The sequence below is a fragment of the Geotrypetes seraphini genome, chromosome 6, assembly GCF_902459505.1.
Source record: "Geotrypetes seraphini chromosome 6, aGeoSer1.1, whole genome shotgun sequence".
NCBI lineage: Eukaryota > Metazoa > Chordata > Amphibia > Gymnophiona > Dermophiidae > Geotrypetes > Geotrypetes seraphini.
In genome coordinates, this window is record NC_047089.1 from 86419807 (window position 1) to 86433063 (window position 13257).

General features: G+C 44.1%; 1 protein-coding gene across 6 annotated transcripts in view; it reads right to left on the reverse strand.

Annotated features, from left to right (window-relative positions):
• The window catches only part of SCEL (sciellin), a 314001-nt gene that overhangs the window by 130743 nt on the left and 170001 nt on the right, over positions 1-13257 (reverse strand). For all 6 annotated transcript variants that reach the window (XM_033948694.1, XM_033948696.1, XM_033948691.1 and 3 more), the window contains exon 17: positions 1940-1996. In XM_033948694.1, coding sequence (XP_033804585.1) covers positions 1940-1996 — 57 coding nt within the window. The remainder of the gene's footprint in view (positions 1-1939; positions 1997-13257) is intronic.

Consider the following 13257-nt stretch of genomic DNA (forward strand, 5'->3'; position numbering starts at 1 on the left):
CCAACATTAACTCTCTTCCCATCCCTTTCCCTCCTCCCCTCCCAGCAGCATCTCTCCTTCTTCTCCCTTCCCTCCTCCCTCTATCCAACATTAACTCTCTTCCCATCCCTTTCCCTCCTCCCCTTCCAGCAGCATCTCTCCTTCTTCTCCCTTCCCTCCTCCCTCTATCCAACATTAACTCTCTTACAATCCCTTTTCCTCCTCCCCTCCCCTCCTCCCCTCCCAGAAGCATCTCTCCTTCTAACTCCCTTCAAGTCCAGTAACAGCTCTCCCTTTATCCAGCACCTTCCCAGCCTCCTACAGTGGCTTCCTCCCCTTCCAGCAGCTCTCAGTACTTGCCTGCAGGAAGTTGCCGGTAAATCACTGCCCTGGCAAATAGGAGAGCTAGTGGGAGGGGAGATAGCCACTGTGAAGGCTCCCCAGGATCTTGTTCGCACACGCTGACCATCTCCCTCCACCTGCACCTGAATCTGCAGCTCTCTCCGCGGCCCTCTTCAGCAACTCGGCAGGGGCAGCGATCAAGACACACTGCCGACGTTGGGACCTTCACTCTCTGAGTCCCGCCTATTTTGTTTCAACTTCCTGTTTCCGAACAGGCGAGACTCAGAGAGGGAAGGCCCCGACGTTGGCAGCCTATCTTGATCGCCTGAGGCTGGGAGGAACATTAGTCAGCAGGAACCGCAGTCGGGAGGAACCGCATTCGGCAGGAAATTTAACTGCCGACTTGATCTCATCGGCCCTGCGCGGACCGGCAGAAATTTTCTGCGGACCGGCACTGGTCCGTGGACCGGCAGTTGAAGAACTGTGGTCTAGGGGTTTGATCAAGATCAACAGGCAAATTGGGAGGTGGATGGAGCAGAGGGGTGGTCTGGCAGATCAGATACAAGTGGCCTGATCTGGAATGTGCTAAGCTGAATGAGATTGTTGAAGTTCATTTGTCTAAGGTAGGGCAAAGCTGCTTTCCATTTGGGGAGGGGGGTGTATGGCACTGTGGTTAAAGCTACAGCCTCAGCACCCTGTTCCTTGTGACCCTGGGCAAGACACTTAATCTCCACATTGCCCGAGGTACATTAGATAGATAATTAGCCCACTGGGAGTACCGAATGCTCGAAAACCTGAATATATTCATGTAAACTGTTCTGAGCTCCTTTGGGAGAACGGTATAGAAAATTGAATAAATAAATAAATCATTACATACAGGAGACATTGAAACAAATCATTCAGTCATAGGTACTATAGACCACAGCAACTGCTCTGTGCCTGGGGCAAGTTACCTGAACCTACCTTATTTCAAAATGCAAATAGAGGTATGGGAAGATGTGACATTCTTGCAGTCTCCTTGCTTGGGGGGTGAGGGGGGAGGAGTTGACAGTCATGGGAACACAGTACCACAGAAGTATGGCAGAGCAGTCACATCTAGAGGGAGGGTACCCAGCTAGAATTATGAAGAAGGTCCAGATTGAGTTCTAGCGTTTCTCTGGCAGTTAGGGGCTGATAAGCAACCATTCAGCTAGTAATATAACAAATGGTTTCTTTCCACAATGGGCTGTATTAACTGTACAGGCTTGAACACTGTGAGTGGACTGTACTCCACTGTCGATTGTTAATAAGACTGAGGCCTCCATGATATTCAAGTCCTGTGTATATTTAATTTTGCTTTTTCCTTTTCTTCTGTTTTTATTTATTCTTTGATATTGGATTTTACAGTTCTTTTATTCAACCTTTTTGCACGCCTCTTATATCTATAATACTTCTCTGTCTCTTCTCTCTTACTTCCATACTTACTATAATTTAGAATGTGAGCCCACTGGGACAGTGAGTATTACCTCATTTTTAAAGTATTAATATTCTAAACCGCTTAAATACTCATGTACAAGAGGTATATCAAATTTAACAAATCAAATTAAAAAAAAACTGGAAGATGCAATGGCAGTCTTACTTTCTGGAAGGTTTTGCAGCATTCTTCACATCATTTAAATTATCTACATCTTGACCCCTTTGAAAAGAAAATAAGTGCTAGTTAGTAATATTATGCTTTACTTTCAACTACAGCTATGAATTTATTTTACAAGAAGAAAAAAATGAAATTTGAATGTAAACTTTTTTTTAAATTTCTTTATTCATTTTATAACTTACATCAAGTGTACATTAAATATCAAACAATTATAGTACAACATCACTAAAAAACTACAATATTCTACAACAAGAAGATTTAACCCCCCACCCCCTCCCAAATTCATATACAACTAAAATACACCACATGAAAATAATATCTTATGTCATTCATATATATATTAATATTGGAAAACCAAGAATCCCCCCCCCCCACCCCAACTTTTCTCCAAGGTATGAATATCAGAATAATAATAGCATGTCATCTTTTTAAATTAAAATTTTTCAAAAAATTTAATTATTTCTACCTTGTTTTTAGAAGTTTCCACACATTTTCATATAGCAAGATTAATTTCAAAACAACACCTACTGCAGTGTAGCCTGTCTGATTTTCAGAATATCTCCAATGAACATGCATGAGATAGACTTGTGAAGGAAGTGCACGCATATGGATCTCATATCACTGTGAATATTCTGAAGACCAGATTGGCTAGGGAGGGCTCCGGGAACTGCTTGAGAAATATTGTCCTAGAGCAGAGGTAGCCCACAAGCTAATCAGGCTTTCATGATATCCTTAGTGAAAATGAAGAAGGAGTAATGCACTACAAATTTCCAACTTATTGAAGAAAACCTCCTATAGTATGAAGCATCTGTGGCTGAACAGAGAACTTTTCTTTGAACACTATTTTGCTGTTTTGGTCCAAATGCCAGATTACTATCACAGACTTCATTGGTTGCTGATATCCTCCCTCCCAAATCTCAGTCAGAACTTTCTACATTCTATACCATGTACTGTACACAACACCAACTCATCTGAGGCATTAGTTCATATCTTCTTAGAATTCTACTTCTTTTTGATGAGATTAGCCAATACATTGCTAATGATCCTCCCTTTTCCTAGAGGAATCAAATACAAATGAATATTCAACTCTTTATTCACCCATGTCGCTATTAAACTCTGGAACAGTCTACCTACAAACACAAGAAAATAATCCTGCTACCGCAATCTGTTTGAACCTTACCCACAGCAATGACTAATGGACAACTCCAATGACTATGAATCCAGCTCTCATCCCAAATATCTATCAGACTGTTGCTGATTTCAATATTTCTCCTCTCCTTCTTATTCAAACTACTCAAACATGCTGTTTACCACAGCTGCCTGGACTTTCTATCATCCCTAACCATCCTTGACCCACTCTAATCAGGCTTTCGCCCCCTGCATTCTACTGAAACTGCCCTTGACAAAGTCACCAATGACCTCTTCCTGACCAAAGGCCACTATTTTATCCTCATCCTTCTTGATCAGCTGTTTTTGACACTGTAGATCACTGCCTTCTCCTTGACACACTATCCTCAGTTGGATTCCAGGGCCCCAGTCTCATCTGGTTATCTTCCTATCTCTCACATCGCACCCTTAGTGTTTGCATTGGTGGATCCTCCTCTGCTGCTCTCCCACTATCGATCAGATTACCCCAGGGCTCTATCCTGGGGCCTCTTCTCTTCTCCATCTATACTCACTCCCTTGGTGCTCTGATCTCCTCCCAAGGTTTTCATCTCTATGCTGATGATCCCCAGATCTACCTCTCTACACCTGAAATCTCTACAAGAATCGATGCCTGATTCTCAGCTTGCTTGTCCGACATTGCTGCCTGGATGTCCTGCCATCACTTAAAACATGGCTAAGACTGAACTACTTATCCTTCCACCCAAACCTACATCTCCTCTCCCCCTAATCACTATCTCAGTGGATAACACTCTCATCCTACCTGTCTCATCAGTTCGCAACCTTGGTGCCATCTTTGACTCTTCTCTCTCCTTCTCTGAGCAAATCCAATAGACTGCCAAAACCTGTCACTTCTTCTCTATAACATCACCAAAATCCGACCTTTCATCTCTGAGCACACTACCAAAAACCCTTATCCACTCCCTCATCACCCCTCGCTTAGACTACTGTAACCTGCTTCTCAATAGCCTCCCACATAACCTTCTCTCTCCCCTTCAATCAGTTCAGAATGTTGATGCACGACTTATATTCCAACAGAGTCGCTATGCTCACATCACCCCTCTCCACAAGTCATTTCACTGGCTCTCCATTCACTTCTAAATATAGTTCAAATTCCTTTTATTGACCTACAAGTGTTTTCACTCTTTAGCTCCTCAATATCTCTTCTCTCTTGTCTCTCCCTACACTCCTCCACAGGAACTCTGTTCATTAGGCAAATCTCTCTTATTTGTACCCGTCTCTTCTACTGCCAACTACAGCCTATGCTCTCTCTCTTGCTGCACCTTAAGCCTGGAACAAACTGTCAAACTCCATCCCTGGAACCATTCAAATCCAGAGTAAAAGCCGATCTCTTTGAGAATGCATTTAACATACTCTCACTCTAACCACCCCAAGAAACTCCCTAAGCCCCTACAGAAGTGCAGCTGGGAGGAAGGAGCCGGCAAGAGAAGGTAAAAGCAGTAGGCATAAATTTGGGACGCAGAATGGAGTGGGATGATGAGGGGTGCATTGGGACATGGAAGGGAAGAAGAGGGTTACATTTGGGACAGGAAGGGAGGAAGAGGGACTATGTTGGCATAGGAAGGGAGAAGCAGAGTCACATTTAGACACAGAAGGAAGGGAGAGGGCTCAAACTTCGGACAAAGGATAGAAGAAAGGAAGGAGGGAGGGAGCATGAACATGGGATATAGAATGGAGTGAGGGAGGGGAGCATGAACTTGGGACATGGGATGGAAGAATGGAGGAAGTGAGGGAAAGAGATGCTGAGGTGGGGAGGGAATAGAAAGGGGGAATTGTTGGGCATGGTGTCTGAGTGAGAGGGAAAGAGAGATGGTACACATGGGGAAATGAAGAAAGCAGGTCAATTGTTAGGCATAGGGAGGGAGAAAGAAATATTGGACTTGGTGGTACAGATGAATGGCAAAGAGAGAGATAAGAGGGATAAATATTGGATGTGGTGGTGGAGAGGGAACAGTAGGACTGATGAAGAACAAAAATAAGTGTAAACCTCTTATCTTTTCTATTTAAAATACAGTACTTTATTTTGAGGACTGTTTCTTTAATGTTTAATGTTCTTTAATGTTTTTATAGACTGTGAACTGTACAAGATTCAAGTTACATACAAATTCAACTTAAGAACGGTTTAAAAAACAGAACTTGTTCTTAACCTGGGGATTGCCTGTACTTTGCTAGGCACCTTTTGGAAAAAGATTTTAACTATCTCCATCCTCATCCCAGCTCTGTCCTCATCTGCACAAGCCTCAAACACTTTAAAATCATAAGTATTTGAGGCTTGTGCAGATGAGGACAGAGCTTGCAGGGATGGGGTAGGGATGGGATGGGGATGAAGATAGATTCTGTGGTCATGGGGACTAATCTGTCCCCATGTCATTCTCTAATTTTTTAAACAGTTGCCTCATGATGCATTTCCCATCCTGCACTGAAAGGAGAAAAATCCTGTGACTATGCTTTAATGCCTCTAAACTAAATCCAAATGAATTGCTGAATCTGTTAGTCAATATATAGACTATAAAATTCATAAAATAGCATGATAGAGTTTCACCATTTAAGCTACTGAATATTTTTTCCTCTAATTGTTTATCTATGATCTGTAAAATTCTGAGCAAATGAAATTAAATACAGCTTGGCTAAACATCCTTTATGCGATAAGTTGACCTTGAAGAATACTGTAATTATGTAGCACAAACTGACTCCTAAACCACTTAGCTTGCTGCAAAATGTAATGCCCACTTCAACTTACTGATTATGCAAATGCCAGCTAGATACTGTTACATAATTTACATTGGTTGCTTATTAAGCACAGGGCTAGATTTAAGCTCTGGGTCCTTACATTTCATATACTAAGTGGCAAAAAGCCTTATTCCTATAATTATTCCTATAGTGCAGGGGTAAGGAACTCCAGTCCTCGAAAGCCATATTCCAGTCGGGTTTTCAGGATTTCCCCAATGAATATGCATTGAAAGCAATGCATGCAAATAGATCTCATGCATATTCATTGGGGAAATCCTGAAAACCCGACTGGAATACGGCTCTCGAGGACCGGAGTTCCCTACCCCTGCTATAGTGCATATAGGGAGATAGGTAGGCCAAAGTCTTTTTTAGCCTCCTTTGTCATTTATGGAATTTTTTTTGTTTGTTTCAGGAACAATGTCATCAATAGTGTACTTAGGGCCTGATTCCATACGAGGGGGTGCTGAAAAGTTCTCAGTCCAACCAAGAAAGGAATGGTGTGGATATAGTTCAATCAATGATCTGAGACAATGTCAAAACATAGAGTTTTATTTCTGCAAAATAATGCTCAGAATTTAGGAATTTGGCTGGTTGAGCTGAGATCTTTCAGCACCCCCTTATATGTAGCACCTACAAAATTGCCCATTAGAACAGCACTTAGGGGGCTGATTCTGTAAGTGACGCATGCCAAGGCAGGTGACTACAAAAAACCGAGAGGTTAGAAAAGCAAAAGGGAAATATGAAGAGGGGCTGGCCAGGGAGGCAAAAAACTTCAAGGCATTCTTCAGTTACGTTAAGGGGAAGCGACCAGCGAGAGAGGAGGTGGGGCCGTTGGACGATGGGGATAGGAAGGGAGTGATTAAGGAGGATAAAGAGGTAGCTGAGAGGTTGAACACGTTCTTCTTGTCAGTTTTCACGAGAGAAGACACATCTAATATACCGGACTCAGAGGAGCTCATGAGTGGGGAACAGGCTGAAAAATTGGAGCACATAGAGGTAAGTAAGGAGGATGTCCTCAAACAGATAGACAGGTTAAAATGCGGCTAATCACCGTGCCCAGACGGGATCCACCCAAGGGTTCTGAAGGAACTAAGACAAGAAATAGCGGGCACAATCCAACATGTTTGCAACCTATCCTTGAAAACTGGAGAGGTACCAGAGGACTGGAAATTGGCAAATGTCACACCCATCTTCAAGAAGGGATCGAGGGGTGACCCCAAGAACTACAGGCCGGTGAGCCTGACTTCAATAATAGGGAAAATGGTGGAAGCTATGATCAAGGACGGCATTTGCGAGCACATCGAGAGAAATGGCCTACTGAGAACAAGCCAGCACGGATTCTGTAAGGGAAGGTCATGCCTAACAAACCTTCTGTACTTCTTTGAGGGAATAAGCAGTCGGGTGGACAATGGGGAACCCATAGACATCATTTACCTCGATTTTCAAAAGGCTTTCGACAAGGTGCCACATGAAAGGCTGCTTAGGAAGCTGTGGAACCATGGGGTGGGAGGGGATGTGCACAGATGGATCAAGCACTGGTTGTCGGGTAGACTGCAGAGAGTCGGAGAAAAGGGCCAATATTCTGACTGGCGGGGAGTCACAAGCGGTGTGCCACAGGGATTGGTGCTGGGGCCGTTACTCTTCAACATATTCATCAATGACCTAGAAAAGGAGGCAAAGTGCGAGGTTATAAAATTTGCAGACGATACCAAACTGTGCGGCAGAGTTAGGTCCAGGGAGGAGTGTGAGGACCTGCAAAGGGACCTGGACAAGCTGGAAGACTGGGCAAACAAATGGCAAATGCGCTTTAACGTGGAAAAATGTAAGGTCATGCATATAGGGAAAAAGAATCCGTTGTTCAACTACAAATTGGGGGGGGGGGCATTGTTGGGAGACAGTGGTCTTGAGAGGGACTTGGGTGTGCTGGTGGATGCATCACTGAAGCCACTGACGACAACGTTTAAACCCGGTAAGGGGCCGGGACATAGAAAAAATAAAGTCCGTGTCGAACGGAAGGAGCAATTGGGCCTAGGCCCAAGGCTCACCGGCCGGACAAGAAAGAAAAGAAACAAAAATTGTTTTTATTTTTTTTATTATTATTTTTTTTTTTTTAAAGAAAAGAAAAGGAGAAATTGAAGAGCACAGCGACCGAACTATTCCGAAAAAAAGAAACAGCCGCGGTGAAAAGAAGGCAATTTGCTGCAGAGATGAAGAAAAACGTGTCTTCTTGTCTCCGCGGAATTAAACGAACTGAGGATCCTCACAGGAGATGCGCCCCCTAGTTCGGGCGGGAAGGCACGCGCGCATGCGCGCTACAGCACTCGAAAGATCGAGATCTTCAAGCAAGTTTGCTTTCGAGGCTGTCCGCTGCGGGGCTCCGTCGGTGACGTCACCCATGTGTGGGAATATGCTGCCTGCTTGTCCTGGGATAATGGTGTACGTCTTGTCCAAAGCGCGTAGATCAAAATGGATGTGGTCAGGGGCAGAAAGTGGCTGTGTTTGAGTTATGCCTAGGTTTCTGACTTATGTGCCGATGTGCACATAACTTAGGCCCAGGCATTTAGGCCAAAGAACCCCTGGCATAAATAGGGTGCTCCTATAAGTTGGGACACTTAGCAGTACTTAGGTGGCGCTAATCGTGATTCTGTACAGCGCGCATACTTTTATAGAATCACGCTTAGCATCACGCTAGTTGGTGCTGATGTTTTATATATTTGGTCCAAAATTTCTCGTATTATGTGTGGCTACAGTATACATTTCCTAATGATATTTACATGAAAGCAGTGATTTTTCTTTAAGGCTACTTTGTTTTATCCAGATACACCTGTGGCACAATAGTATACCATTTTTCTGTAGAAAAAGCCTTGGAAAATTAGGTCAAATTATGAGCATCTATCATTTACATGAAAGAGTGACCTTAAAGGCAGAGAAATGGTCAGATCCAAAAGCCTGTGAATCTTGTTACCTTCTGTTAAATTTTCCTGCAATACTTTTCACATCAATGACACTATCTTGGTTTCTTGGTTAGAACTGAATAAGACAAATAATAACCCAATAATGTCCTTTCATTTTTGTGTTTCTTGGAAGAAATATCAAAATACTTTAAAAAAATATGTTTGTGCAGCTATTTTCTTTCAGTTCATGATTTTTTACTTCTTGAAAAGCAAAGGTCTGAGATACTGACAATGAAAAGAGAGCAGAAACACAAAGCAAAACTTGCAAGTCTCAGACATCAGCAGAACAAACCAGACAAAGAATAAGAAAGAAATTGTTAAGGGGTAGAAGTAAAGATACATAAGCACCTATGGCCTGGGCCCTACACATGACATAGGGGGATCCAAAACTTCCCCAGTGTGAAACTGGATTAGCTTGAAAGTGGGCTTTGGAGCCCCCTTTCTGCTTTCTGCCCTAGCCTCCATATCTTATACCGACCTCAAAAGAAATATTTAAATAACAATCTTATTCTGAGAGAAAGAAAATAGTTTTAAATAACTTTCTGGGTATGTGTCCTGGAGTTATAGAATTGATTCTGTTTTACATAGGGCATATTATATCATACAACACATTACTTCCACACACAATGCTAGATCTCCAATGGAAATGCTGGCTTGTATTTTGTTGCTAACATACATAGGGCTAGATTCACTAACCTTCCGATCCATGTCCGATCTGTGTGCAATTGGAGGCAGGCCGACCGATTCATCAACCATCTTCTTACAAATGGAGGTGATCGGAGGTACGCGCCCAACTGACTGCATGGATCGGACTGAGCCCTGACAGTAGTGACAGGAAAAGCAGCCTCCTGTCACTGCTGTCAGGACTCTGCCGGCTTTTTTTTAATTATTTTTTTTTAATAGGCTGTAAAATATCAGGCCTATTAAAAAGAAAGAAAAAAAAGCCTCAAAGGTGCTGAACACCCCCCCCCCCCATGCGCGCCCGCCTCAGCACACACCCCTCCCCTGACCGGCACGGCCCACCCCCAGCAGGCACAACCCAACCCCCGTACCTATAAGTTGAGAGCAGGAGGGGTGCTCAATTCCTTCTCCTCCTCCGGACTACAGTGACACGTCTGCCTTGGCCTTAGGCCTTGCCCCAATGCATCATGTGATTCACAGAGAGGAGCCTAAGGCTTTGACTGGCTCAGATGCGTCGGGCTCCACCTCCCCTTGGGAGGGGCCTGAGGTGCTTGAGCCAATCAGGGCCTTAGACTCCTCCCTGTGCATCACTGGACGCATCGCCGGAGTCCGGAGGAGCAGGAGGGACTGAGAACCCCTCCTGGCTCCCAACTTTTACGTATGGTTGATCGGGCCAGGCCGGTCGTGGGGATGGAGGCCTATGGAGCAGGAGGGAGTGAACACCCCTCCTGCTCCTAACTTTTATGTACAGGGGGGGTGTCGGGTTGGGCTGGCGGGCTGGGCCGGGGGGGTGGGCCTGCTCTCTGCCTGCCCCGACTCTCCTGCTCTCTGCCGCCCTTCCCCGCAGTACTGCCCTGCTTTAAAATCATGGGGTTGCACTGCGGGGAAGGGCGGGAGAGCAGGAGAGTCGGGGCAGGTAGAGAGCAGAAGAGTTGGGGGAGGCATAGAGCAGGAGAATCGGGGAAGCTAGAGAGAGTCGGGGCACGCAGACAGCAGGAGAACCGGGGAGCCAAAGAGAGAAGAGTCGGGGCAGAGTAGTTTTTTACACAAGCGACTGGTCCTCACCAGTCACTTGTTCTTGATCGGCCAGCCAGTCAGTGTTTCAGAGAAAAAGGGTAGTGAATCGCATCCTTCCTGCTTTGCATGCCGATTCCCCTCATTTGCATGCATGGATCGGAATGGGATCGCTACACAGGCTAGTGAATCGGGTCAGAGGGAAATCGGGTTGCAAAGGGCTCACAAACTGATCGGTACACAATTAGTTTGCTTTGTGAATCTAGCCCATAGCCATTCTGGCTGAAATTCAAAACTATTTAACCAGCAAGGAACAACTCCCCACATCTGAACAACACAAAAAGGATATGTGAGTAAATTTCAAAAAGTCTGGGGACCGTTAACAGATTTCTGTAATGAATGATTAAATTTTCCCATGATAAGATTTTTGATTAGAGGGGATTGGGGTGGGATTTTATTTCTGATTATTACATACTATACCAATAATTGAATGAATTCTCAATAAAGTTGATTTTATATATTATTGATTGGGTGGGAGGGAGGGAGGGATGTGGGATTATTATATTCAATAAGAATTATATAAATTTAGATTTCTTACATAATATTATAACTTTATATAATATTAATTTTCTAAAGAAATGTTAAATTTGATGTTAATATGTAAGTTAATCAAGTGTGTATATTCAAGTTTCTAATAAGTTTATTTGAAACACTTGTTGTAACATAAGAAAATGAATAAAGATTTATAAAACATGAATAACACCTCTTTTGAAATGGCATTTAAACTGCTGGGTTTCACTAGAAATTTAGGGCCTGATTCTAATAACATCATTGGAAGTTAGACTGTGGTAGGTGCCCTACCGCCGCATAATTTAATTGGTTTGTTTATAATTGGCACAGTAATTGACTGCATTCCTTACAAACAAAAAGTGATTATAAAAAAATGTTGGCGTCCACTGGTGCCTCCAAAAATGGTGCCATACTCCGCCCAATCTTTGCTCCCGCCCCCATAATAGTACTAATTATAAAACATTTTTTTCCATTCATTTTTCACATATACACACAAACAATATAATCTTATTAACACATAATGGTAATGGTTAACCATAAAAATTAAACTACACAAAACACACTATATGCTTCTCAACATTAATTCCTACCTTAACACAAGTAACCCCTATGCAAATACAGGGCCAAAAACTAAAAGTACTAATATATAAAAATGAAACCCTAAGATTCAAGACTCTGCATGCAGTATAACCCAAGAGTAAAATAAACAAATGCAATTCTTCCTGAGCAGTGCAAAAGATAGCAGATTAAAACTCTCAAAATTGACACAATTCAAACACTAAATTGAAAATAAAATCATTCCCCCTACCTGTCGTCTCCCTCCCTCACCACTGCGGCTGTGCAGAATATTACTGGAGGCAGGAGAGGTACTCATGCTCCCCCATTCCTGCGCACATTGTACTGCTGGGCCAGGCCAGTAGGGAGGTGGAGCTTAAGGAGGAAGTCAGGAAGGGAGGAGGAGCTGGAGGTGGAAATCAAGAGGGCAAGCCTACAGTTATAAACAGCGCCCCCCACCCTCGCTGCCTCAATTTTCTCTTATGGTTTGGCTTCCTCCTCTCTTCAGCAGTAATTTAACAGTGCCGGCGAGTAATTTACACCGCCGGTGTGATGTCAACTTGCATATGCCTGTAGCGCACCAGAAATGAATTTAACTGTGCCAGCCCCAGCGATGCTTCCCAGCTGGGGCCGGCACAGTTAAATTCATGTTTGCTGCGCTGCCGGCACACGCAAGTCGACAATCACACCGGCAGTGTAAATTACTGGCCAGCAATGGGGTGTGTCGCTGGGGTAGTTTTTCTTGTATTGCCGACACGCACAAGCCGATGATCACCGTGGCCCACGAGTGCTATTGTTGCCGTCAGGTGAGGGCCCAAAACAGAAAGCAAGGCGACATCGTGAAGCCCTGTTTACTCCCCCGTAATGCTGGCCCTGAACCGCAGGCCACATAAAACAGCCAAGCGGGCCTTGTGTTTGACACATGTGCCTTAGGTTGTAAGCCCACAGGGGACAAAGAAATATCTATTGTATTTTAATTAGGGTTACCAGATATGCAGGTTCCCCCAGACATGTCCTCTTTTTGAGGACTCCATCAGGCGTCCAGATGGATTTTTCCTTGTTTTGCCCAAATTTCAGCAAGTCGGCAACAGCTAGAATGGCATGCAGGGCCATTCTGCTGAGGCACGCACTATTGGCTGTGCTGGTGCACTGCCTCGGAACAGGAATTGATGTCAGAGGGAGAAGAGGAACCGCACAGCCAACAACGTGCATCTTAGCAGAGTGGTCCCACGTCAGAAGCAGCAGCAGAATGGAACAGAAACCAAGGAGGTAACACAGGAAGGGGAAGGGAAAACAATTGGATCAAAGAGTAGAGAGAACAGGGAGACATTGACTGGAAAGATGGAGGGAGAGAGGGGGTCATACTACATGGAAGAATGAGAGAAAAAAAGGGGCCCTGGGTGGAAAAGGGGGAGAGAGGGACATACTAAATTGAAGGATGGGGAAAGAAAAGGGGGCCCTGAATGGAAAAGGGATAGATTGGAGATGCTGGATGGAAGGATGGGGAGAGGGAAGGGAAAGAGAGAGAGAAGGACATGCTGAATGGAAAGGAGTAGAGGACAGAATTAGTCAGAGACTGGGGAATAAGAGAAAAGGGAATGAGAGGTATAGTGT